Genomic DNA, 22,816 nt, shown 5'->3' on the forward strand with positions numbered 1-22,816 from the left:
GGGGGCTCTGTGCCCGGAGGTCGGGAAATCCAGAGGGGGGCTCTGGCAGCCACTTGACTTCCCCTCCATCTGTGCCCCCTCCCAGTCCTCCACCGCCGACCTGCTTGGCTTGGTTCTGCTCAGCACAGAGCTCATGTGAGTGCCAGGAGCCCACATCCTGCCCAGAGTGTTGTGTGGGGGTGATGCTCACCCAGAGAGTCACAGCGCCCTCTGCTGCTTGGTGCCCATGGAGGATAACAGCTTACTACCGCTGCTGGGACTGTTGGCTGCAAGGAGTGCGCCTGGGGTCTGCGGGGCACAGGTTGGAGCTCGGTGGGTGTTACGGATTATTACCTGCCATGCATACCCGTAGGAAGGCTTCCTGCCTTGGCAAACAGAGGTGTGGGCAGTTCCTCCGGAGGGCCCACATACTGGTGCCACGGGGCTGCCGCTGGAACAGCGGCTTAGCAGAGCGTGGCACGTCCCAGCGCCCTGAGGCTGGGCTGGATGCCAGGACCAAGTCCCTCTCTCCGGCACCGCGGAAGCAAGGGAATAGCCAAGACCAAGCCGCAGGCTGTGCCGGCCACTAGGGGACAACACGCCCACCTGGACCTGCCGGCCCCCCTGCGAGCCATCCCTCCCCACGTGCAACGCACGCTGCCATGCGGGTGTCACGGCTCACAGGTCGCGCCCACGCTCGGCCCCTCGGCTCCTGGGGGGATCCCCCCTCTCCAGTGCGGCGACCCTCTCTCGGGGGCCCACTCTCAGCTGGGGGTCTGTCCCTCCACCTCCGGGACGGCGCCTCTCAGGGCCTTCAGCCGCCTGCCTCCGCCATGAATCCCTTTGGGGGTCCCCTCCCTCTGGACCCCCGGGGCCTCCCCTCCCAGGAGGAACAGCGCCCCCCTGCTCCCCAGCCCAGAGCGACGATCAGCCAGCAAAACAGGAGGGTCTGTGGAGCTTTGAACAGCAACGGCTCTCCCAGGCCTGGGCCCTCAGCCCTCACGTCAGTCTCCCCTGCAGCCGGCTGAGTCCTGCCTGCTCCGCTCTGCCCCCCAAAACCAGCCCCCGTCCCCCAGCAGAGCCTCCGATACCCCCAGCAACAGCCCCTCCCCCGTCCAGTGTCTTCTCCCCACCTGGGCCTCTCTTTTTCTACTCCCTCCTCTGTCCAATGTTCTCCCCTCGCTGGGGGCAGCAGAGCCGGGTCCCTCTCTGCAGCCTCTGGCCACGGCCACGTCCTCCGAGCAGGGTCGGGGTCCCCAGGGTCCCAGACCCCACGGCTCCAGTTCTGGGCTGTTCTCTGCAACAACAAACTCCCCCCCCCCCCTTGTCACATTGAACCAGTAACCTCCGGGCAGACAGGACACTGGGCTGGACAGACCTTCGGGCTGACCCAGCCTGGCTGTTCTTACGGGCATTTTTATGGCGAGAGTGGCGGGGGAACCCAGGTCCCAGTCTGATGCCAACCTGGCTAACTCCGTTCTGCCTATGTAACATCCCGGTGGCTCCCGCTGGGCCGGTTCCTGTCCCAAATGGATCGAAGTGGCGCAGCCCCCTGCCGGGCAGCTGCCCTCTTCCTCTCCAGAGGTGGCTGCGTGGCTGTGATGGGGGCCTGCCATGAACCCGCTGGGACCATGCACATCTCTCTGCCTGTGCTAGCCCTCCCCTCGGCGGCTCTCGAAACGCTTCGCAAACAGCCACACGCACGCCGCACGGCGCTCCTGCCAGGCGGGCCAGCAACGCTGCCCCCATGTAGCCAGCTGGGGAAACTGAGGCACGGTGATGCCGGGGGGGACAGCGAGTCAGTGGCAGCGACGGGAATGGAGCCCGGGGGTCCGGATGTCCAATCCCGCGCGGCGCTAGTGGGCCCGTGCGGATGCGTTCGGCGGGGGTCTCGGTCTGTCTGTGTCCGGCAGCCCGGTTTGAGGTGCAGAAGCTGGAGTCCAGGCGCTGGGGGGGAGGGGAGGGGAGGCCCGAGCCGATGGAGTCTCTTCTCTTTCCCCCTCCAGGAGACGGGCCCCGGCCCCCCCACGGCGCCACACGTCAGGACGGAGCTGCTGGGCGGGGCACCATGCCTGCGCCCGCCTGTGGGGCTCTGCTCCTGGCCCTCAGCGTGTCCTTCCACCTCCGCACAGGTAGGCCGCGATGCCGGGAGAGGGGCCGGGACCCCCCAGGGCTGGGACCCCCCAAGCCCTCCAGCATAAGCCCCGCTCAGGCTCCTCCGTGCAGCGTGAGGGGGCCAGGCCAGCTGCCAAGGAATCCCCCTAGCGCCCCGCCCCTCCCTCGCCCACACAGCAGGTGCCACCTCCCTGCCACCCCTCGCCCGCCCTGCTGCCGGCCAGGGGGCTCCGTGGGAGAAGTCCCTGCCCTGGGGAGGGAGGGGCCTGGCCCCCGGAGAGGAGACTCGAGCGGGGGGCATTTCCAGAGGCCGTGGGCACACGCCAGCCTGGGCTGGGGCCGTTCTCCCTTCCAGCGAGGCCAGCCTGGGCCGGGTCGCTGGGCTCGCCAGCTGGCATGACGTGGATCGGCACCGGGGGGGTGTCCTGGGGCTGGGGGCCTCGGCAGTGCCGCCCCGCTGGTGTTAGGGGCTGCAGACCCCTCCCTGGGCCTGGCGTGTCTGACCTCGCCCCGGCCCAGCCCCCCACGTGGGAATCGGCCAGAACCAGCCCTGGGGAGGGTTAGGGTGCCCGGCACAAGGTGTCCGTCCCCCAGGCACGTCCGAGAGGGGCCAGCTGGGCCCCCCAGCCTCCCGCCCCTCTGCCAGGCTGGGCACCCAGACTCTGACCCGCTCTCCTGTGTGCCCAGCGGGGGCCGACCGGTGCGGCGGGGGCAGCAACGTCTTCACGGAGCTGCCGGAGAACAGCCCCCACGGCACCTTGGTGGCCAACCTGACGCTCTCCGGGGAGCCGGGGGGCAGCAGCCTGCAGCTGGCGCTCAGCGGCTCCGACGCCGGGTGGTTCTACCTGGAGGGGAGGACGGTCCGGCTCAGCGTCTCGTCCGGGGCGGCGCTGGACCGAGAGGTACGGTGCGGCATCAGCCCCCTCGCCCCAGCGCTTCTCCCCCATGGCCCTGGCGAGATGCCCGCCCTGCCGGGCACGGTGGCTGCCCGGGGGTGCCCAGGAGCTTGGAAACTCTTCCCAAGGGGCGCACAGAGACGTCCAGCCGTGGGGCTGACCCTTGAGTGTGGCCTCGCCAGGGGAATCCGGCCCCTGCCCTGCTCAGCCACCTACCGGAGAGGGGCCCTGCGGCTCGCCCGCAAGTGGGGATGTGATGACTCAGGAACGGAACAGGGCTGCTGCCTGTGCCAGGGCTGTCTCTCCGCCTGTGTCCTAGGCAGCAACCTCCACCAGGTGTCCTACCGCCTGTGCCAGGGCTGTCTCTCCGCCTGTGTCCTAGGTAGCAACCCCCACCAGGTGTCCTACCGCCTGTGCCGGGGCTGTCTCTCCGCCTGTGTCCTAGGGAGCAACCCCCACCAGGTGTCCTACCGCCTGTGCCGGGGCTGTCTCTCCGCCTGTGTCCTAGGTAGCAACCCCCACCAGGTGTCCTACCGCCTATGCCGGGGCTGTCTCTCCGCCTGTGTCCTAGGTAGCAACCCCCACCAGGTGTCCTACCGCCTGTGCCGGGGCTGTCTCTCCGCCTGTGTCCTAGGGAGCAACCCCCACCAGGTGTCCTACCGCCTGTGCCGGGGCTGTCTCTCCGCCTGTGTCCTAGGTAGCAACCCCCACCAGGTGTCCTACCGCCTATGCCGGGGCTGTCTCTCCGCCTGTGTCCTAGGTAGCAACCCCCACCAGGTGTCCTACCGCCTGTGCCGGGGCTGTCTCTCCGCCTGTGTCCTAGGGAGCAACCCCCACCAGGTGTCCTACCACCTGTGCCAGGGCTGTCTCTCCGCCTGTGTCCTAGGCAGCAACCCCCACCAGGTGTCCTACCACCTGTGCCGGGGCTGTCTCTCCGCCTGTGTCCTAGGCAGCAACCCCCACCAGGTGTCCTACCACCTGTGCCAGGGCTGTCTCTCCGCCTGTGTCCTAGGCAGCAACCCCCACCAGGTGTCCTACCACCTGTGCCGGGGCGGTCTCTCCACCTGTGTCCAAGGTAGCACCCCCCAGGTGTCCTACCCCCTGTGCCAGGGCTGTCTCTCCGCCTGTGTCCTAGGTAGCAACCCCTACCAGGTGTCCTACCGCCTGTGCCGGGGCTGTCTCTCCGCCTGTGTCCAAGGTAGCACCCCCCCACCAGGTGTCCAAGGTAACACCCCCCACCAGGTGTCTTGTCGCCTGTGCCTGGGTTGTCCCTCTGCCTGTGTCCAACGTAGCACCACCCCACCAGGTGTCCTACCGCCTGTGCCGGGGCCGTCTCTCCGCCTGTGTCCTAGGCAGCAACCCCTACCAGGTGTCCTACCGCCTGTGCCAGGGCTGTCTCTCCGCCTGTGTCCTAGGTAGCAACCCCTACCAGGTGTCCTACCGCCTGTGCTGGGGCTGTCTCTCCGCCTGTGTCCTAGGTAGCAACCCCTACCAGGTGTCCTACCGCCTGTGCCGGGGCTGTCTCTCCGCCTGTGTCCAAGGTAGCACCCCCCCACCAGGTGTCCAAGGTAACACCCCCCACCAGGTGTCTTGTCGCCTGTGCCTGGGTTGTCCCTCTGCCTGTGTCCAACGTAGCACCACCCCACCAGGTGTCCTACCGCCTGTGCCAGGGCTGTCCCTCCACCTGTGTCCAGGGTACCACCACCCCTTCGGGTGTCCTGCTGCCTGTGCCTGGAGCAGCGGCAGTGCCAAGTGCGTGGGCCCCATCCCTGCACCCTACGGGCAGGCAGTTGCTGGCGCCCTGGCTCTGGTTCTTGTGCAGAGCCCTCGCTGACACCAGGGCCTTGGGGTGCCCCAGCCTGGCAGGGTGGGCGCAGGGTGGGCAGGTGGGAGCAGCCGGCCCATCGCTTCTAAGGACTCTCCCCCCGGCCCCCCGTGTCTTGCAGGCGCTGGAGTCCCCTGTGCTGATGGTGGCGCTCACCTGCACGGAGGACGGCTTCTCTCCGGTACGGGCCCCCCTGGGCGGGACAGGGCACCCAGGGCTTCCCCTGGGATTTCGGAGCCCTGGGGTCAAGCCCCTGCTCTGCAGCAGGCACCATGCGGGGGCCCTGGGCAAGTCACCCAGTTGCTCTGTGCCTCAGTTCCCATCTGCCCTGCCTCAGGGGTGTGTGGGGCTCGGTGGTTATGGGATGGGGTCAGATGGACAGCCCAGCAGAGCCGCTCCAGGCCCGCCACTCCCAGCAGGGGGCGCTGTGAGGAGGCATTTGGGGTAGGGGATGCTGGGAGGAGGTGGGGGGCCCTCAGCAGGGGGCGCTGTGAGGAGGCGGTGGGGGCTCTGGGGGCGCAGGGCAGGGGCACTGTGAGGAGGAGGCGGGGAGATATTGGGGGCGCAGGGCAGGGGTGCTGTGAGGAGGCGGAGGAGTATTGGGGGCGCAGGGCACGGGTGCTGTGAGGAAAGGAGGGGTATTGGGGGCGCAGGGCACGGGTGCTGTGAGGAGGCGGGGGGGTATTGGGGGCGCAGGGCTGGGGTGCTGTGAGGAGGCGGGGGGGTATTGGGGGCGCAGGGCTGGGGTGCTGTGAGGAGGCGGAGGAGTATTGGGGGCGCAGGGCACGGGTGCTGTGAGGAGGCGGAGGGGTATTGGGGGCGCAGGGCACGGGTGCTGTGAGGAGGCGGGGGGGTATTGGGGCGCAGGGCTGGGGCGCTGTGAGGAGGCGGAGGGGTATTGGGGGCGCAGGGCACGGGTGCTGTGAGGAGGCGGGGGGGTATTGGGGCGCAGGGCTGGGGCGCTGTGAGGAGGCGGAGGGGTATTGGGGGCGCAGGGCACGGGTGCTGTGAGGAGGCGGGGGGGTATTGGGGGCGCAGGGCTGGGGAGCTGTGAGGAGGCGGGGGGCTATTGGGGGCGCAGGGCAGGGGTGCTGTGAGGAGGCGGGGGGCTATTGGGGGCGCAGGGCAGGGGTGCTGTGAGGAGGCGGAGGAGTATTGGGGGCACAGGGCAGGGGCGCTGTGAAGAGGTGGGGGGGTTTTGGGGGCGCAGGGCAGGGGTGCTGTGAGGAGGCGGGGGGGGTATTGGGGGCGCAGGGCTGGGGAGCTGTGAGGAGGCAGGGGGGTATTGGGGGAGCAGGGTAGGGGCGCTGTGAGGAGGCGGGGGGTATTGGGGGAGCAGGGCAGGGGTGCTGTGAGGAGGCGGGGGGTATTGGGGGAGCAGGGCAGGGGCGCTGTGAGGAGGCAGAGGGGTATTGGGGGTGCAGGGCAGGGGGTATTGGGGGCGCAGGGCAGGGGTGCTGTGAGGAGGCGGGGGGTATTGGGGGTGCAGGGCAGGGGTGCTGTGAGGAGGCGGGGGGGTATTGGGGGTGCAGGGCAGGGGCGCTGTGAGGAGGTGGGGGGTATTGGGGCGCAGGGCAGGGGTCCTGTGAGGAGGCAGAGGGGTATTGGGGGCGCAGGGCAGGGGTGCTGTGAGGAGGTGGGGGGTATTGGGGCGCAGGGCAGGGGCGCTGTGAGGAGGCAGAGGGGTATTGGGGGAGCAGGGCAGGGGCGCTGTGAGGAGGCAGAGGGGTATTGGGGGCGCAGGGCAGGGGTGCTGTGACGAGGCGGGGGGTATTGGGGGCGCAGGGCAGGGGCGCTGTGAGGAGGCGGGGAGGATTGGGGGTGCAGGGCAGGGGTGCTGTGAGGAGGCGGGGTGTATTGGGGGTGCAGGGCAGGGGCACTGTGAGGAGGTGGGGGGTATTGGGGCGCAGAGTAGGGGCGCTGTGAGGATGCAGGGGGGTATTGGGGACGCAGAGCAGGGGCGCTGTGAGGAGGTGGGGGGTATTGGGATGCAGGGCAGGGGCGCTGTCAGGAGGCAGGGGGGTATTGGGGGAGCAGGGCAGGGGTGCTGTGAGGAGGCTGGGGGGTATTGGGGGAGCAGGGCAGGGGTGCTGTGAGGAGGCTGGGGGGTATTGGGGGAGCAGGGCAGGGGCGCTGTGAGGAGGCGTGGGGGTATTGGGGGAACAGGGCAGGGGCGCTGTGAGGAGGCGGGGGGGTATTGGGGGAGCAGGGCAGGGGCGCTGTGAGGAGGTGGGGGGGTATTGGGGGCGCAGGGCAGGGGCGCTGTGAGGAGGTGGGGGGTATTGGGGGCGCAGGGCAGGGGCGCTGTGAGGAGGCTGGGGGGTATTGGGGGAGCAGGGCAGGGGCGCTGTGAGGAGGTGGGGGTATTGGGGGCGCAGGGCAGGGGCGCTGTGAGGAGGCGGGGGGGTATTGGGGGAGCAGGGCAGGGGTGCTGTGAGGAGGCTGGGGGGTATTGGGGGAGCAGGGCAGGGGTGCTGTGAGGAGGCTGGGGGGTATTGGGGGAGCAGGGCAGGGGCGCTGTGAGGAGGCGTGGGGGTATTGGGGGAACAGGGCAGGGGCGCTGTGAGGAGGCGGGGGGGTATTGGGGGAGCAGGGCAGGGGCGCTGTGAGGAGGTGGGGGGTATTGGGGGCGCAGGGCAGGGGCGCTGTGAGGAGGCTGGGGGGTATTGGGGGAGCAGGGCAGGGGCGCTGTGAGGAGGTGGGGGTATTGGGGGCGCAGGGCAGGGGCGCTGTGAGGAGGCGGGGGGGTATTGGGGGAGCAGGGCAGGGGCGCTGTGAGGAGGCGGGGGGGTATTGGGGGAGCAGGGCAGGGGTGCTGTGAGGAGGTGGGGGAGTATTGGGGGCGCAGGGCAGGGGTGCTGTGAGGAGGTGGGGGGGTATTGGGGGCGCAGGGCAGGGGCGCTGTGAGGAGGTGGGGGTGCTGGGGGCACAGGGCAGGGGCGCTGTGAGGAGGTGGGGGTATTGGGGGCGCAGGGCAGGGGCGCTGTGAGGAGGCGGGGGGGTATTGGGGGAGCAGGGCAGGGGCGCTGTGAGGAGGCGGGGGGGTATTGGGGGAGCAGGGCAGGGGTGCTGTGAGGAGGTGGGGGAGTATTGGGGGCGCAGGGCAGGGGTGCTGTGAGGAGGTGGGGGGGTATTGGGGGCGCAGGGCAGGGGCGCTGTGAGGAGGTGGGGGTGCTGGGGGCACAGGGCAGGGGCGCTGTGAGGAGGTGGGGGTATTGGGGGCGCAGGGCAGGGGCGCTGTGAGGAGGTGGGGGTATTGGGGGAGCAGGGCAGGGGTGCTGTGAGGAGGTGGGGGAGTATTGGGGGCGCAGGGCAGGGGTGCTGTGAGGAGGTGGGGGGGTATTGGGGGCGCAGGGCAGGGGCGCTGTGAGGAGGTGGGGGTATTGGGGGCGCAGGGCAGGGGCGCTGTGAGGAGGTGGGGGTATTGGGGGTGCAGGGCAGGGGCGCTGTGAGGAGGTGGGGGTGCTGGGGGCACAGGGCAGGGGCGCTGTGAGGAGGTGGGGGGGTATTGGGGGCGCAGGGCAGGGGCGCTGTGAGGAGGTGGGGGTATTGGGGGTGCAGGGCAGGGGCGCTGTGAGGAGGTGGGGGTATTGGGGGCGCAGGGCAGGGGCGCTGTGAGGAGGTGGGGGGGTATTGGGGGCGCAGGGCAGGGGCGCTGTGAGGAGGTGGGGGTATTGGGGGTGCAGGGCAGGGGCGCTGTGAGGAGGTGGGGGGGTATTGGGGGCGCAGGGCAGGGGTGCTGTGAGGAGGCGGGGGGGTATTGGGGGAACAGGGCAGGGGCGCTGTGAGGAGGCGGGGGGGTATTGGGGGAGCAGGGCAGGGGTGCTGTGAGGAGGAGGTGGGGGGTATTGGGGGCGCAGGGCAGGGGCGCTGTGAGGAGGTGGGGGGGTATTGGGGGAGCAGGGCAGGGGCGCTGTGAGGAGGTGGGGGTATTGGGGGTGCAGGGCAGGGGCGCTGTGAGGAGGTGGGGGTATTGGGGGAGCAGGGCAGGGGCGCTGTGAGGAGGTGGGGGTATTGGGGGTGCAGGGCAGGGGCGCTGTGAGGAGGTGGGGGTATTGGGGGTGCAGGGCAGGGGCGCTGTGAGGAGGTGGGGGTATTGGGGGCTCAGGGCAGGGGCACTGTGAGGAGGTGGGGGTGCTGGGGGCACAGGGCAGGGGCGCTGTGAGGAGGTGGGGGTATTGGGGGTGCAGGGCAGGGGCGCTGTGAGGAGGTGGGGGTATTGGGGGTGCAGGGCAGGGGCGCTGTGAGGAGGTGGGGGTATTGGGGGCTCAGGGCAGGGGCGCTGTGAGGAGGTGGGGGTATTGGGGGCTCAGGGCAGGGGCACTGTGAGGAGGTGGGGGTGCTGGGGGCACAGGGCAGGGGCGCTGTGAGGAGGTGGGGGTATTGGGGGTGCAGGGCAGGGGCGCTGTGAGGAGGTGGGGGTATTGGGGGCTCAGGGCAGGGGCTCTGTCTGCAGCATCCCCCTGGCACATCGAGCGGTTTGTCTATGGGGCGTCACTCTGGGGTGCCTCAGTCTCTTGCCCCCTTGGAGGCCGCCTGTGCCCCGGGGCCCAGCACCCATCTCCCGGCCTGGCCCCCCAGGTCGAGTACCGGATCATCGTGCAGGTGCTGAACGAGAACGACAACCGGCCCCGGTTCCTGGAGGACTCCGTCCTGGCCCAGAACATCAGTGAGGTGCGGGGGGAGGGGGGCAGGGAGGGCGGATCCCGCCTGGGGCAGAGCTGGGCCTTGCACCCCGCGATCCCAGCCCAGCCCAGAGCGTGGGGACTGCGCAGGGTGTGGGAGGGGTGGAGCCCTGTGACTAGGGGCCCAGAGGCTAAGGGGATGGGCAGGAGGGGGGAGGGGAGCTCTCGAGAGTGGTGCCCAGCTGGTGAGAACCTGCCCTTGGGGCCTGGGCAAGTGTGGGGCACAGCCAGGGGGGCAGACAGCCCATGTGGCATGGAGGTAGGCATGGGGCACAGCTGTGGGGCAGGCTTCCTGTGCAGCAGGGGGCAGATATGGGTCACAGCTGAGGGTCAGGAAGCCTGTGCAGCTGGAGGCAGGCGTGGGGCGCAGCCAAGGGGCAGGCAGCCCCCATGGCAGGGGGCAGGCATGGGGCACAGCCGGGGGGGCAGGAGGCCCACGTGTCCGGGGGCAGGCGTGGGGCCCAGCCGGGGGGCAGGCGGCCCACATGTCGGGGGGCAGGTGTGGGGCACAGCCAGAGGGCAGGAGGCCCACGTGTCGGGGGGCAGGTGTGGGGCCCAGCCGGGGGGCAGGCGGCCCACGTGTCGGGGGGCAGGCGTGGGGCACAGCCAGGGGGCAGGAGGACCACGTGTCCGGGGGCTGGCGTGGGGCCCAGCCGGGGGGCAGGAGGCCCACGTGTCCGGGGGCAGGCGTGGGGCACAGCCAGGGGGCAGGAGGCCCACGTGTCCGGGGGCAAGCATGGGGCCCAGCCGGGGGGCAGGCGGCCCACGTGTCGGGGGGCAGGTGTGGGGCACAGCCAGGGGGCAGGAGGCCCAGGTGTCGGGGGGCAGGTGTGGGGCACAGCCAGGGGGCAGGAGGCCCACGTGTCGGGGGGCACGCGTGGGGCACAGCCGGGGGGCAGGAGGCCCACGTGTCGGGGGGCAGGCGTGGGGCCCAGCCGGGGGGCAGGCGGTCCACGTGTCCGGGGGCAGGCATGGGGCACAGCCAGGGGGCAGGAGGCCCACGTGTCAGAGAGCAGGTGTGGGGCACAGCCGGGGGGCAGGAGGCCCGTGCGGCGGGGGGCAGGCGTGGGGCACAGCCGGGGGCAGGAGGCCCGTGCGGCGGGGGGCAGGCGTGGGGCACAGCCGGGGGCAGGAGGCCCGTGCGGCGGGGGGCAGGCGTGGGGCACAGCCGGGGGGCAGGAGGCCCGTGCGGCGGGGGGCAGGCGTGGGGCACAGCCGGGGGCAGGAGGCCCGTGCGGCGGGGGGCAGGCGTGGGGCACAGCCGGGGGCAGGAGGCCCGTGCGGCGGGGGGCAGGCGTGGGGCACAGCCGGGGGGCAGGCGGCCCGTGCGGCGGGGGGCAGGCGTGGGGCACAGCCGGGGGGCAGGCGGCCCGTGCGGCGGGGGGCAGGCGTGGGGCACAGCCGGGGGGCAGGAGGCCCGTGCGGCGGGGGGCAGGCGTGGGGCACAGCCGGGGGGCAGGCGGCCCGTGCGGCGGGGGGCAGGCGTGGGGCACAGCCGGGGGCAGGAGGCCCGTGCGGCGTGGGGCAGGCGTGGGGCACAGCCTGGGGGCAGGCGGCCCGTGCAGCGGGGGGCAGGCGTGGGGCACAGCCGGGGGGCAGGAGGCCCGTGCGGCGGGGGGCAGGCGTGGGGCCCAGCCGGGGGGCAGGAGGCCCGTGCGGCGGGGGGCAGGCGTGGGGCACAGCCGGGGGCAGCAGGCTCGTGCGGCGGGGGGCAGGCGTGGGGCACAGCCGGGGGCAGGAGGCCCGTGCGGCGGGGGGCAGGCGTGGGGCACAGCCGGGGGCAGGAGGCCCGTGCGGCGGGGGGCAGGCGTGGGGCACAGCCGGGGGGCAGGAGGCCCGTGCGGCGGGGGGCAGGCGTGGGGCACAGCCGGGGGCAGGAGGCCCGTGCGGCGGGGGGCAGGCGTGGGGCACAGCCGGGGGCAGGAGGCCCGTGCGGCGGGGGGGCAGGCGTGGGGCACAGCCTGGGGGCAGGAGGCCCGTGCGGCGGGGGGCAGGCGTGGGGCACAGCCGGGGGCAGGAGGCCCGTGCGGCGGGGGGCAGGCGTGGGGCACAGCCTGGGGGCAGGAGGCCTGTGCGGCGGGGGGGCAGGCGTGGGGCCCAGCCGGGGGGCAGGAGGCCCGTGCGGCGGGGGGCAGGCGTGGGGCACAGCCGGGGGCAGGAGGCCCGTGCGGCGGGGGGCAGGCGTGGGGCCCAGCCGGGGGGCAGGAGGCCCGTGCGGCGGGGGGCAGGCGTGGGGCCCAGCCGGGGGGCAGGAGGCCCGTGCGGCGGGGGGCAGGTGTGGGGCACAGCCTGGGGGCAGGAGGCCCGTGCGGCGGGGGGCAGGCGTGGGGCACAGCCTGGGGGCAGGAGGCCCGTGCGGCGGGGGGCAGGCGTGGGGCACAGCCGGGGGCAGGAGGCCCGTGCGGCGGGGGGGCAGGCGTGGGGCACAGCCGGGGGCAGGAGGCCCGTGCGGCGGGGGGCAGGCGTGGGGCACAGCCGGGGGGCAGGCGGCCCATGCAGCGGGGGGCAGGCGTGGGGCACAGCCGGGGGCAGGAGGCCCGTGCGGCGGGGGGCAGGCGTGGGGCACAGCCTGGGGGCAGGCAGCCCATGCAGCGGGGGGCAGGCGTGGGGCACAGCCGGGGGCAGGAGGCCCGTGCGGCGGGGGGCAGGCGTGGGGCACAGCCGGGGGCAGGAGGCCCGTGCGGCGGGGGGCAGGCGTGGGGCACAGCCGGGGGCAGGAGGCCCGTGCGGCGGGGGGCAGGCGTGGGGCACAGCCGGGGGCAGGAGGCCCGTGCGGCGGGGGGCAGGCGTGGGGCACAGCCGGGGGCAGGAGGCCCGTGCGGCGGGGGGCAGGCCCCTAACCAGCGTCCCCTGCAGCTGGCGGCGGTGCACTCCGTGGTGTTCAGCGCCCAGGCGGAGGACAAGGACGGAGACACCCTCATGTACGTGATTGACAGCGCCTCGGTGAGTCCCGCCCCTCGCCCCGGGGGGGGGGGGGGGGTGCCTGGGGATGCAGTTCCCACTGCTCAGCACTAGGGGGAGCCAGGCAGGCCGGGGGGGGCAGCTCCCCGCTCATGGGGGACAGCCAGGGCCCCTCTGTGCGCCGGCCTCCTGTCACATGGCAAGCTGGGACCCTGCCTGGCCAGCACTGGCCCCTTGAGGGGGTTGGGCCGGCCCCGTGGCCCTGGGCTAAGCCGGCTCCATGCCCAGCTGGCTCCGGGACGCTCCCTTCCCGCGGGCCATGCAGCCGCGCCGGCTATGCCCCCGCCCCGCCCCGCGGCCTGGCCAGGGGAGCTGGGCTGAGCCGGTCCGGGCGGCCCCTGGCGTGGGCGTGGATTATCCAGCGGCGCGAGGACGCCGGGCGTGGGCGTGGGCGGGCAGGGATCAGGCCTGCACGTGTCGTGCGGGGGCGGGAGGGGTTACGGGGCGGGCAGTGCCGGGGGGCAGGGTCCCGTGTGGCCGGCGACCAGGCTGCGGGCGGCACAGCGCCAAGCGGCCGGGCACCCAGTGTCATCCCCCCTTTGCCACCCAGGCCGACAGCAAGTACTTCCGGATCGACCTGCCCAACAGCGGGAAGATCGTGCTGGCCAAAGCGCTGGATTTCGAGACCAAGCGCCACCTGGAGGTGGTGGTCCACGCCGTGGTAAGGGGGCACCGCCGCACTTGCCCACGTCCCCGCCCCCTCTGCCCACGTGGGCTCCTCAGCATGGTCCCAGAGTCTCTCCTCTCTGTTAGAGCCAGAGGGAGCCAGCCAGCCAGGGGGCCTTGTTCGCAGAGACGGGGTAGCTGCGGAGGCCCAGGTGTCATGCCAGCTTCTCCAGTCAGTGTGTTGGGCTTCATCTGCGGAACTCCCTGCTGCAGTGGATTATTGGGTGTGATACTGAGGGCTGGGGAAGCCCATGGCCAAAGCATTCTAGATGGGCATGGGGAACTGGGGCAGTTCCCCTGCTCACGGGCCCCACCGGACCGGCACGAGGTCTACAAGGAATTCCCAGCCATTTCTCCTCCCATGGCAGGTAGTAGGAGAGTTTTGCCCTCCTCACAGCATTATGCATTGGTTAGTGCTGAAGCCCAGATACCGGGTGCGATGGGCCTTCCATCTGAGCTGGGGGCCAGCTTCCAGGGAGGGTCGTGTGTTGGGCTTAGGAGCATGGGAATTGCTCGATGGGGGGGTGTCGGTCGAATCCAGTGTCCTGTCAGGCTGGCCAGGAGCAGCTGATGGAGAGGAAGGTGCAGGGGACACTGTGGTGACAGAGATGGGGCAAAATGCCCATAGGGGATGTCCCCTTGGGCCCCCCAGCAGCGAGAGTCTGGCTAAGGCTTGTGACCCACCCACAATGCTTTAACACCTTGCTGTGCCACCGCTATCCATCCAAATGGGTAGCCCCTTGTAGTCCTGCTCAGCCCTTTGCTTCCATGACTTCCAGCGGCGGTGAGTTCCACAGGTTGCCAGGGAGGCATGCGCGAAAACCCCTTTACTTCCAGTGCTAGTGAATGTGCCCCTTCTGGCGGGAGTGGCCTTCCTCGCCCTGGCTTCCACCCCGCCGGCGCCCAGGCCTCTCCAGCCCACCCCCTTTTCGCCTTCGCTTTCACCCTCTTCCTTTGTCCTGTGTGGTTCTCCTTAACTCTGCCCATTTCCGTCCGCTCTGCCTCAGGGCTCCCGCCCGCCCTGGGGGGTCTTGGGTCTGCCCCGGTTCCCCCTGCGCCGCCCTCCCAGCGTTTCTAGAGGCACCGGAGCCACTGGCTGGATTTCCCCTCCCCCTGGATGCCTGTCGGTTTCTCTTTGCCCAGCCCCATCTATCAGGGCTGTGGCCGGACTCTGCCGCCTACAGAACAGCTATGGCAGGAGCCAGCAGGCCACCTTGGCCCCCACCTGGCCCTTTAACCATCCCCTCGTTAGCTCGCTAATCACCCAGGTCTAAGCAATTAGCTCCCAATCTGCCTTGTGCCAGATGCTTCTGGAGTGCACAGTGGTGAGCGAATCCTCGGCTGCCCCCATGCCATCACACGTGGTCCCTGGAGTGATGGGTGCTGGGGTCCCTGAGGGAGATGGGGTGCTGAGGTCCCCGTGGGAGGTGGGTGCTGGGGACCCCGGAGATGGGTGCTGGGGTCCCTGCGGGGGCAAGCTGCACACGCTAAACAGTACCTAGCTTGTGCTAATGCAGCTCTGCTTGGAGTGGGGAGCAGGGATCAGTGTGTATGTGTGTGTGAGTGTGAGAGAGAGAGAGTGCGACAGACATCTGCATGTCTGTGTGTGAGACACACCGAGATCCGTGTGAGGTGTGTGTGTGTGTTGGGGGGCTGGAGCCGGTGAGTGTGACAGACACACAGATCCGTGCATTTGTGTGTGCGTGTGTGGAAAGATGCAGAGAAATTTGTCTGTGGGTGACAGAGCTCTCTGGGCATGAGGGGTGTGAGGGAGACGGAGAGATCAGGGTGAGCTGTGAATGCAATGGACACAGAGATTGGCATCAGAGGGGTCGCCGTGTTAGTCTGAATCTGCAATAGCGGCGAGGAGTCCTGTGGCACCTTAGAGACTAACTGAAGTGTAGGAGCATGAGCTTTCGTGGGCAAAGACCCACTTCGTCAGATGCATGTAGTGGAAATTTCCAGAGGCAGGTATAAATATGCAGGCCAGAATCAGGCTGTGACAGAGATCTGGGGTAGGTGTGACAGAGCTCAGCGTGCGACAGAGATCAGAGATGAGAGAGCTCAGTGTGCGACAGAGATCAGAGGTGAGAGAGCTCAGCATGCGACAGAGATCTGAGGTGAGAGAGCTCAGCGTGCGACAGAGATCAGCGGTGAGAGAGCTCAGCGTGCGACAGAGATCTGAGGTAGGTGTGACAGAGACCAGTGTGCAACAGAGATCAGCGGTGAGAGAGTTCAGAGTGCACCAGAGATCTGGGGTGGGTGTGACAGAGAGCAGTGTGCGACAGATCAACGGTGAGAGAGTTCAGCATGCACCAGAGATCTGAGGTAGGTGCGACAGAGATCAGTGGTGAGAGAGTTCAGCGTGCACCAGAGATCTGGGTTGGGTGTGACAGAGAGTTGTGTGTGACACAGATCAGCGGTGAGAGAGATCAGCGTGCGACTGAGATCTGAGGTAGGTGTGACAGAGAGCAGTGTGCGACAGATCAGCAGTGAGAGAGCTCAGCGTGCGACAGATCAGCAGTGAGAGAGCTCAGCGTGCGACTGAGATCTGAGGTAGGTGTGACAGAGAGCAGTGTGCGACAGATCAGCAGTGAGAGAGCTCAGCGTGCGACAGATCAGCAGTGAGAGAGATCAGCGTGCGACAGAGATCTGTGGTAGGTGTGACAGAGAGCAGTGTGCGACAGATCAGCGGTGAGAGAGATCATCGTGCGACAGAGATCTGAGGTAGGCGTGACAGAGAGCAGTGTGCGACAGATCAGTGGTGAGAGAGATCAGCGTGCGACAGAGATCTGTGGTAGGTGTGACAGAGAGCAGTGTGCGACAGATCAGCGGTGAGAGAGATCAGCGTGCGACAGAGATCTGAGGTAGGCGTGACAGAGAGCAGTGTGCGACAGATCAGTGGTGAGAGAGATCAGCGTGCGACAGAGATCTGAGGTAGGTGTGACAGAGAGCTGTGTGCGACAGATCGGCAGTGAGAGAGATCAGCGTGCGACAGAGATCAGTGGTGAGAGAGCTCAGGTGCGCCAGATCCACGGTGAGAGAGCTCAGCTTGTGAGCGTGCGACGCACGGATCCGTGGGTGTGTCATTTCCATTCCCCATTGTTGCCCGTGTCCCTGCCCTCCAGCTGGTCCTGTCCCTGCCCGACCGTGCTAAGCCGGCCTTCCCCCGGCTAATTGGGGGCGACGTGATCCTGTCAGCTCCCCTTTGGACGTGAGTGTCCTAAATCCTAGTTTTTAATTTCCCTAATAGGGCGAGCGCTGAGCGGCTCTGCGTGCCGGCCCAGCCATGCGCCACGGCGTGGGAGACAGGCTGGACGGTTAGGGACTGGCCTGACGTGTGTGCCAGACCCCAGGCTGTGCCCATCTCCAGAGCATCCCCTGCCTCCGGCGCCTCCCCCCGCTCTGGCCGGGGATTTGGCGCTGCTCCAGATGGCGGGAAAGGCAGCACAGCCCGCTTTGCCGCACGTTGCCTCCCACCGCCGTTGTTTTCTTCTTCAGCAGGCGCGGTTCCCCCTCATGCAGCCCCCACCCGCCCCACGGGACTGGTGCTTTTTTTGCTCCTTCCTGATGGACGGCCCGTGGGACTCCTGCTTGCACTGCTCCCCGGCTAGACAGGAGCAGGACGTTGTGTGGCCCCAGGCTGGGGGGAGGAGAAACCAGCCCTTTAACAAAGAGAGGTTTTTGTCAGACTGTTTGTTGGGCGTTTGAGTCAAAGAGGCACCCAAGGTTGCTCAAGAAAGGTGCATACAGAAAGGTGCATACAGAAAGGCTCTTCCCTCCCCTCTCTATGGGCCAGCGGACGCCTCTTTCCTCAATCTGCCAGTTCCCCAGTCCTCCGCAGAGTCTCCCAAGTGGCAAGCCCTCAGCAGGACAGGCATGTCCCCAGCCGCTCCCTCCTTCGGCAGGGAGGCTGCGGAGTGCGCCGGGGCAGAACGCGGCCCCTGGGTGCATCGGAACAGCCCGGCGGAGCAGCGCCGTGACCGGGGCCGGTTCGAAGTGGCGGCTTAGTAGCTCTTCAGGCTACACAGATGCCTCCTTTTTTGTAGTCCTAATGCCATGCACCCCGCGCTGCTGGGGAATCACCAGGAGAGCAGGCAGGGAATGATGTCCCTGGAAGGGGTGCTGGCCACGCCGCGGCTTTACAGGAGGCCTTTGAGTTTCTAGCCCTGGGGCTTATGGGTTTGAGGACGAGACCCCGGCACAAGGCGGGCGGGGCAGGCGACCCTGGGGCGGCCGGAGCGTGCTGATGGGCCACGGAGCTTCGTTCCCCCCCCAGGAGATGAACACGAAGGAGAGGTACAACTCCTCCGCCCGGATCCGCATCACCGTGCTGGACGGGGACGACCAGTACCCCCAGTTCCTGCCGTGCACCTTCCTGGCGCACGAGGGCACCCGCGTGTGCGTCAGCCCTGTCTACACAGCCAATGTCACCGAGGGCGAGGTCACGGTAGGCGCCGGGCCGGGGAGGGGGGCGGGAGACGGAGGCTCCTGGGCTTGGGGGGGTCTCACCGGCCTTTCTGGGTCTCCCCCAGGAGGGCCCTTTGCACTTCCTCCCCGGCTCGGTCTACGCGGAAGACGGCGACCGGGAGCTGAAGGCTGCTGTCACCTACGCCATCCTCGCAGGTAGGGGCCGGGCAGCCTGGGACGGACGCCAGAGCTGCCGGCGAGAGGGGAACCAGCCCCTTCTGGGGTGCCTCCGAGCCAGGACCCGCGGCTCCGGCACACGGGCTGCGCCGCGGAGCACTGGCCGGATGCGGCGCGTTGCTGGAGGGACCCTGGAGCCTCAGGATCGGGCCCCGTGAGGGCACCGGGCCCATCGCCACGGCCACGCCGGCACCCTCGTGCCCAGCCTGCTCGCACGCTCGCTGCCGGGCCCTGCGACCCGCACGAAATCCCCCGCCACCCTCCCCCTCCCTGGGGCCCAGGCGTCGCCTGACAGGCCGCCGGCCGGGTTCCCTCTAAGGTCGTCCGTCTTGTGCGCCCAGGTTGAGGCCCTGGGCCCTTGTTCGGAGGGGTGGCACCCCGAGAGACCCAGCCCGGCCCCCCTTGCTAGGGCCCCCAGCCCTGCTCCAGGCCACGCCCCCCCATGGGGAGAAGGGGAGACCTGCCCCCCCAGGGAGCACTGCACTGAGGTCAGGGGCTCTGGGAGGCGGGGGGGGCAGGACAGGGATAGGGGGACCTGGCTCCAAGAGCAGCTGCCCGCCATGCAGCGCCCCCCCCCCCAGCCCCCACCAGCTGACATTCCCTGGGCAGCAGGAGGGTGAGGGCCGCGAGGCTCCGCGGAGGAGGTGGGGGGTTAACCCCCTTGGGGCGCCCCCGAGAGGGCACTTGGGTCTTTGACGGGCGAAAGCGCCTCCCGCCGCCGGATCCTGCTGCATTTATTCGCGCTCCCCCCGACCCGGCGGGCTCCCGGCGAGACGGAGGAACGGGGCCCGTCAGGAGCCGGGCCAGCCGGGGGGCGCCGGTTCTGCGCGGCGGCGCTGGCTCAGCGCTGAGATCGGGCCCTACGATGGGGCTCTGGCCTGGAGCTGCCTCCTCTGGGTGCCCCACGTGGACCGTGTCCTGGCTCTCAGGTGGTGCCCGTCCGTCCCCGGGGCCCCCCTCTCCAGGTCGGCGACCCTCTCTCGGGGGCCCACTCTCACCCGGGGAGTCCGCCCCTCCGCCTTCCGGACGGCGCCTCTTGGCCTCCAGCCACCTGCCTCCGCCGTGAGCCCCCTCGGGGGGTCCCCTCCCTCCGGACCCCCGGGGCCTCCCCTCCCAGGAGGAATAACACCCCCCTGTTCCCCAGCCCAGAGCGACTGTCAGCCAGCAAAACAGGAGGGTCTGTTGAGCTTCGAACGCCGCAAAGGATCCCCCAGGGCTGTAGGCAGGGCCGCGTTATGACTTTCGTGGGCGCTAGGCACTTTTTCCTTCGTGGGCCCCTCCGGGGCTCAACAAATAATTCAATCTCCTTGCCCGTGGCGAGTCGCTTGCAACCCGGAGGAGCCGGGTTCGGGAGATCTGCGCATGCGCCGAACCACCTGCGCCGATGCAGCTCGCCGGACAGCGCGGCTGGTGAGCGGGGTCGCTGCGGTTCGGCGAGCCCTGCAATATCCATATTACACATTATTTTGGGTATCGCTTTCAATTCTTCAACATTTAATTTTTTTTAGGCAAAATGTAATCGATTTTCGTGGGCCCCGAAAGTTTCGTTTTTTTCTGAAGCGAGAAAAAAATTAAAACATCGTCTTCCAGCCTCAACGTTCATGTTTTATTTCTGCTTTTAAAGGAAACGAAAACATTTTCGTAGGCCACTAAAAGTATCGTGGGCCCTAGGCACTGTGCCTAATCGATAAGTCGGCCCTGCCTGTAGGCCTGGGCCCTCAGCCCCACACGGCAGTGGGCTGGCGAGTCCTGCCTTCTCTGCCCTCAGTCACCCCAAAAAACCAGCCTCAGTTTCCCAGCAGAGCCTCCAATACCCCCAGCAACAGCCCTTCCCCCCCAGGTAAGAGGGCGGCCTGGGTCTCTTCTCCACCTCCCTCCCTGTCCGATGTTCTCCCCTCGCATGGGACCCGCTGGCTCAGCCGCTGGGGTCTCCCCTCTGCAGCCCCTCGTCTGTCGACCGGCCGTGTCCTCTGAGCAGGGCCGGGGGCGCCAGGGTACCGGACACGTTGGTTGCAGTTCTGGGCTGTTCTCTGCAACAACACGCTCCCCTCCTTTGTCACATTGAACCAGTAACCTCCGGGCACCGAGCGCCCCCCTGTGCAACCCCCCTTCGAACTCCCCCCTTCCTCCCACCCCGGGGCTCCGCAGCACTGGCCCCCACCCCGGAATTGACTGACCCCCGACAGTGCACGGACAGACAGACAGACAGCAGGGAAGTGGGGACCGTGGTCCGGCGGGAGGCCCTGGGGTTCAGGCCTTCCCATCTGGTGACAGAAAAAGGCCAGCGCGTGGCTGTCAGCCCGGTCTCGTAAGAGGCAGCCATTCTTTCCGGTCTCCCTGGCGTGGGCTCTGTGTGGCACCATGGGGGGGACCCAGAGTCTGGGGCAGCCTGGAAACTCCCTCTTATTGCAGCAGGGCTGTGTATGGCCAGTCAACGCTGCTCCCGTGTGTCATTGGCCCTATAGGGCTAATGGCAAAAGGGGATTCTCCTACGGCATAACCAGGAGGGTCCGGGGCTCAGAGGGCAGGAGTGCTGTCCCTGCTGTCCCCGTGAGCAGACGCTCTTGTGGGGTTCCTGGAGGCCGCATGGCTGTTCCCCCGGGTGGCCTCTGGCTCTCTGGGCAGCCACCTGGTTCTTCGTCTGTCAGCGCATCACCCCAGAGCTGGGCGCAGAGTTAGTGTTTGTGTCAGGTCAGGCTGCCGGAGCACAGCAGAGCCCTGAGCGCCAGCAGCAGTGAGGGGGCGGGGTGCACTGCTGGGGCCAGGGCTGCTAAAAATGCCACCGAGCCTTAGTATGCGGGGTGGGGTGGGGTAGGGTGGGGTGGGGCACGATACTGGCCAATGGGTGCACTTGTGAGGGATCAAGAGTCCCAGCATGCACTGCAACCCATGCGCCAGCGGTGTGGCATTGCATTACGCTGCCCTGCTGAGAGCAGCACCTGGGTTCTGGGGACACCTGTGCTCCGTGGCTCTGCGTGGCACCCCCTGGCTCCGGGTGGCACTCACATTCCATGGCTCGGCATGGCACCTATGGCTCCTGCATCAAATGGCTCTGGGTGGCGCCTGCACTCTGTGGCTCTGGGTGGCACCCTGTGGGTTGGGGCAGTACCTGTGGCTCTGCATGGCACCCCACGACTCGGCGTGGCACCTCATGGCTTGGTGTGGCACCCCGTGGGCTGGGGCAGTACCGTGGCTCTGTGTGGCACCCTATCGCGTGGCATGGCATGGCACTCTGTGGGCTGGGGCAGTACCCGTGGCTCTGTGTGTCACTGCATGGCTCTGTGTGGCACCCCATAGTTTGGGTCGGTACCGTGGCCCTGCGTGGTACCCCAGGGTTCTGTGGGGCATCCTGTATTTTGGGCTGGTATCCGTGGCTCTGAGCAGCCACATACCCTCCAGCAGGCAGGCCATGATCCAGAGCCACCCCCTGCCCTGGCCACGTTCTTCTCCCCCCAGGCACGGACCACGGCAGGTTCCACATCGACAACGTGACGGGCGCCATCACCATGCTGCGGCCAGCAGAGAGCCGCACCCACACGCCCGTCTTCAGCCTCAGCGTCATGGTAGGTGCGGCCGGGCCGGGCTCGGGCGCCCGCGGGGCCCAGGAGAGACGCCCCGGCTCTGAGCCTGCGCCCGTCTGTGCCCCCCAGGCCTGGCAGGTCAACGACGCCAGCAAGTACGCGGTGACGGAGGCGCGGGTGAGGGTCCTGGCGGCCAACGCGCACCCGCCGCACTTCGGCCGGGCCCAGTACCAGGCCTTCGCGCGGGAGGAGCCCGGCCCGGCCGCGCTGCTGCTGACCTACGGCGGCCGGGCCCTGGTGCTGCAGGCCGACGACGCCGACTTTCCCGACGTGAGTCACGTCTCCTGCTTCTCTCTGCCCAGGGCCCGTGCCCCCCGCCCCCTCTCTGCACCCTGCCGCCCACCCGGAGCCTGTGCCCTCTGCCCCCCTCCTCTCTGCCCAGGGCCCATGTCCCCCGCCACTCTCTGCACCCTGCCCCCCACCCAGAGCCTGTGCCCTCTGCCCCCCTCCTCTCTGCCCAGGGCCCATGTCCCCCGCCACTCTCTGCACCCTGCCCCCCACCCGGAGCCTGTGCCCTCTGCCCCCCTCCTCTCTGCCCAGGGCCCATGTCCCCCGCCACTCTGCACCCAGCCTGGGGCCTGCCCCTCCTGACCCCCACCTGGAGCCTGTGCCCTCTGCCCCTCCTCCTCTCTGCCCAGGGCCCATGTCCCCCGCCCCTTCCTAATCTCTGCCCAGGGCCTTTGCTCCCTGCCCCCTCTCTGCGCCCTGTCTGGGGCCCACACCCCCTGCCCCTTCCTGATCCCTGCCCAGGGCCTGCCCCCCCCCGCCCTTCCTCCTTCCCACCTGGGACCCATGCCCCCCGCCCACTCTCTGTGCCCTGCCTGGGACCTGTTCCCCCTGCCCCGCCCCTGCCCTGCCCATGACTGAGCCTTCTCCTCACCCCCCTCCCCCAGCCGAGTGGTGATGCCCACTAGCACATGTGCTCTGTGGGGCCCTGTCGGTGCCAGTCTATGGAAGACCCCCCCCCATGGCTGTCTGTGCCAGGTGCCCAGCTGGCAACTGCCTGGCCCCGCTTCACGGCCAAGGCGCGGGCCCGGTGGGTGCCCCTGGTGCTTGGCACGCTGCCCCTCCGCCGGGTGCCAGGTGGCGCCAGGAGGGTGGCAGTGCCCGTGCGTCTCTGCCCGACGAGGTCCTGGGCGGGGGGGCTCCACCTCTCTCCGCCCGCCCGCCCGCCGCGCTCACCCGCCTGCTGCTCCCGCAGGGCTTCAACCCGCAAGTGCAGTACAGCCTGGCGCCCCAGGGCAACCACAGCCAGCTCTTCTGCATCGCGCCGGGCGGGCTCCTGGTGGCCCGAGCCGACCGGCTCCGCGCCCTCCAGCGCTATGCCCTGCAGGTAAGGCCCGGCCGGGCCCCCGCCCCCCGCCCCGGGCGTCTCGCCGTGGGGCCCGGCAGCAGCACCCTGGGGGCTGGAGACTTTTCCTCCTCCTCCAGGCACGTCTCGGCTCTGGCTAAGGCCGTGAC

The 22,816-nt window shown here is 69.2% G+C and overlaps 1 protein-coding gene across 1 annotated transcript in view; it reads left to right on the forward strand.

The window, feature by feature from the left end:
• The window catches only part of LOC142827995 (protocadherin-15-like), a 50,642-nt gene that overhangs the window by 16,384 nt on the left and 11,442 nt on the right, over positions 1-22,816 (forward strand). Inside the window, exons 2-12 of the mRNA XM_075924982.1 lie at positions 1,986-2,111; positions 2,782-2,996; positions 4,937-4,996; positions 9,397-9,489; positions 12,357-12,443; positions 13,012-13,122; positions 17,407-17,577; positions 17,663-17,753; positions 21,231-21,337; positions 21,425-21,625; positions 22,557-22,688. Coding sequence (XP_075781097.1) covers positions 2,048-2,111; positions 2,782-2,996; positions 4,937-4,996; positions 9,397-9,489; positions 12,357-12,443; positions 13,012-13,122; positions 17,407-17,577; positions 17,663-17,753; positions 21,231-21,337; positions 21,425-21,625; positions 22,557-22,688 — 1,332 coding nt within the window. The 5' untranslated portion in view covers positions 1,986-2,047. The remainder of the gene's footprint in view (positions 1-1,985; positions 2,112-2,781; positions 2,997-4,936; positions 4,997-9,396; positions 9,490-12,356; positions 12,444-13,011; positions 13,123-17,406; positions 17,578-17,662; positions 17,754-21,230; positions 21,338-21,424; positions 21,626-22,556; positions 22,689-22,816) is intronic.

Source organism: Pelodiscus sinensis, chromosome 1 (assembly GCF_049634645.1).
Source record: "Pelodiscus sinensis isolate JC-2024 chromosome 1, ASM4963464v1, whole genome shotgun sequence".
NCBI lineage: Eukaryota > Metazoa > Chordata > Testudines > Trionychidae > Pelodiscus > Pelodiscus sinensis.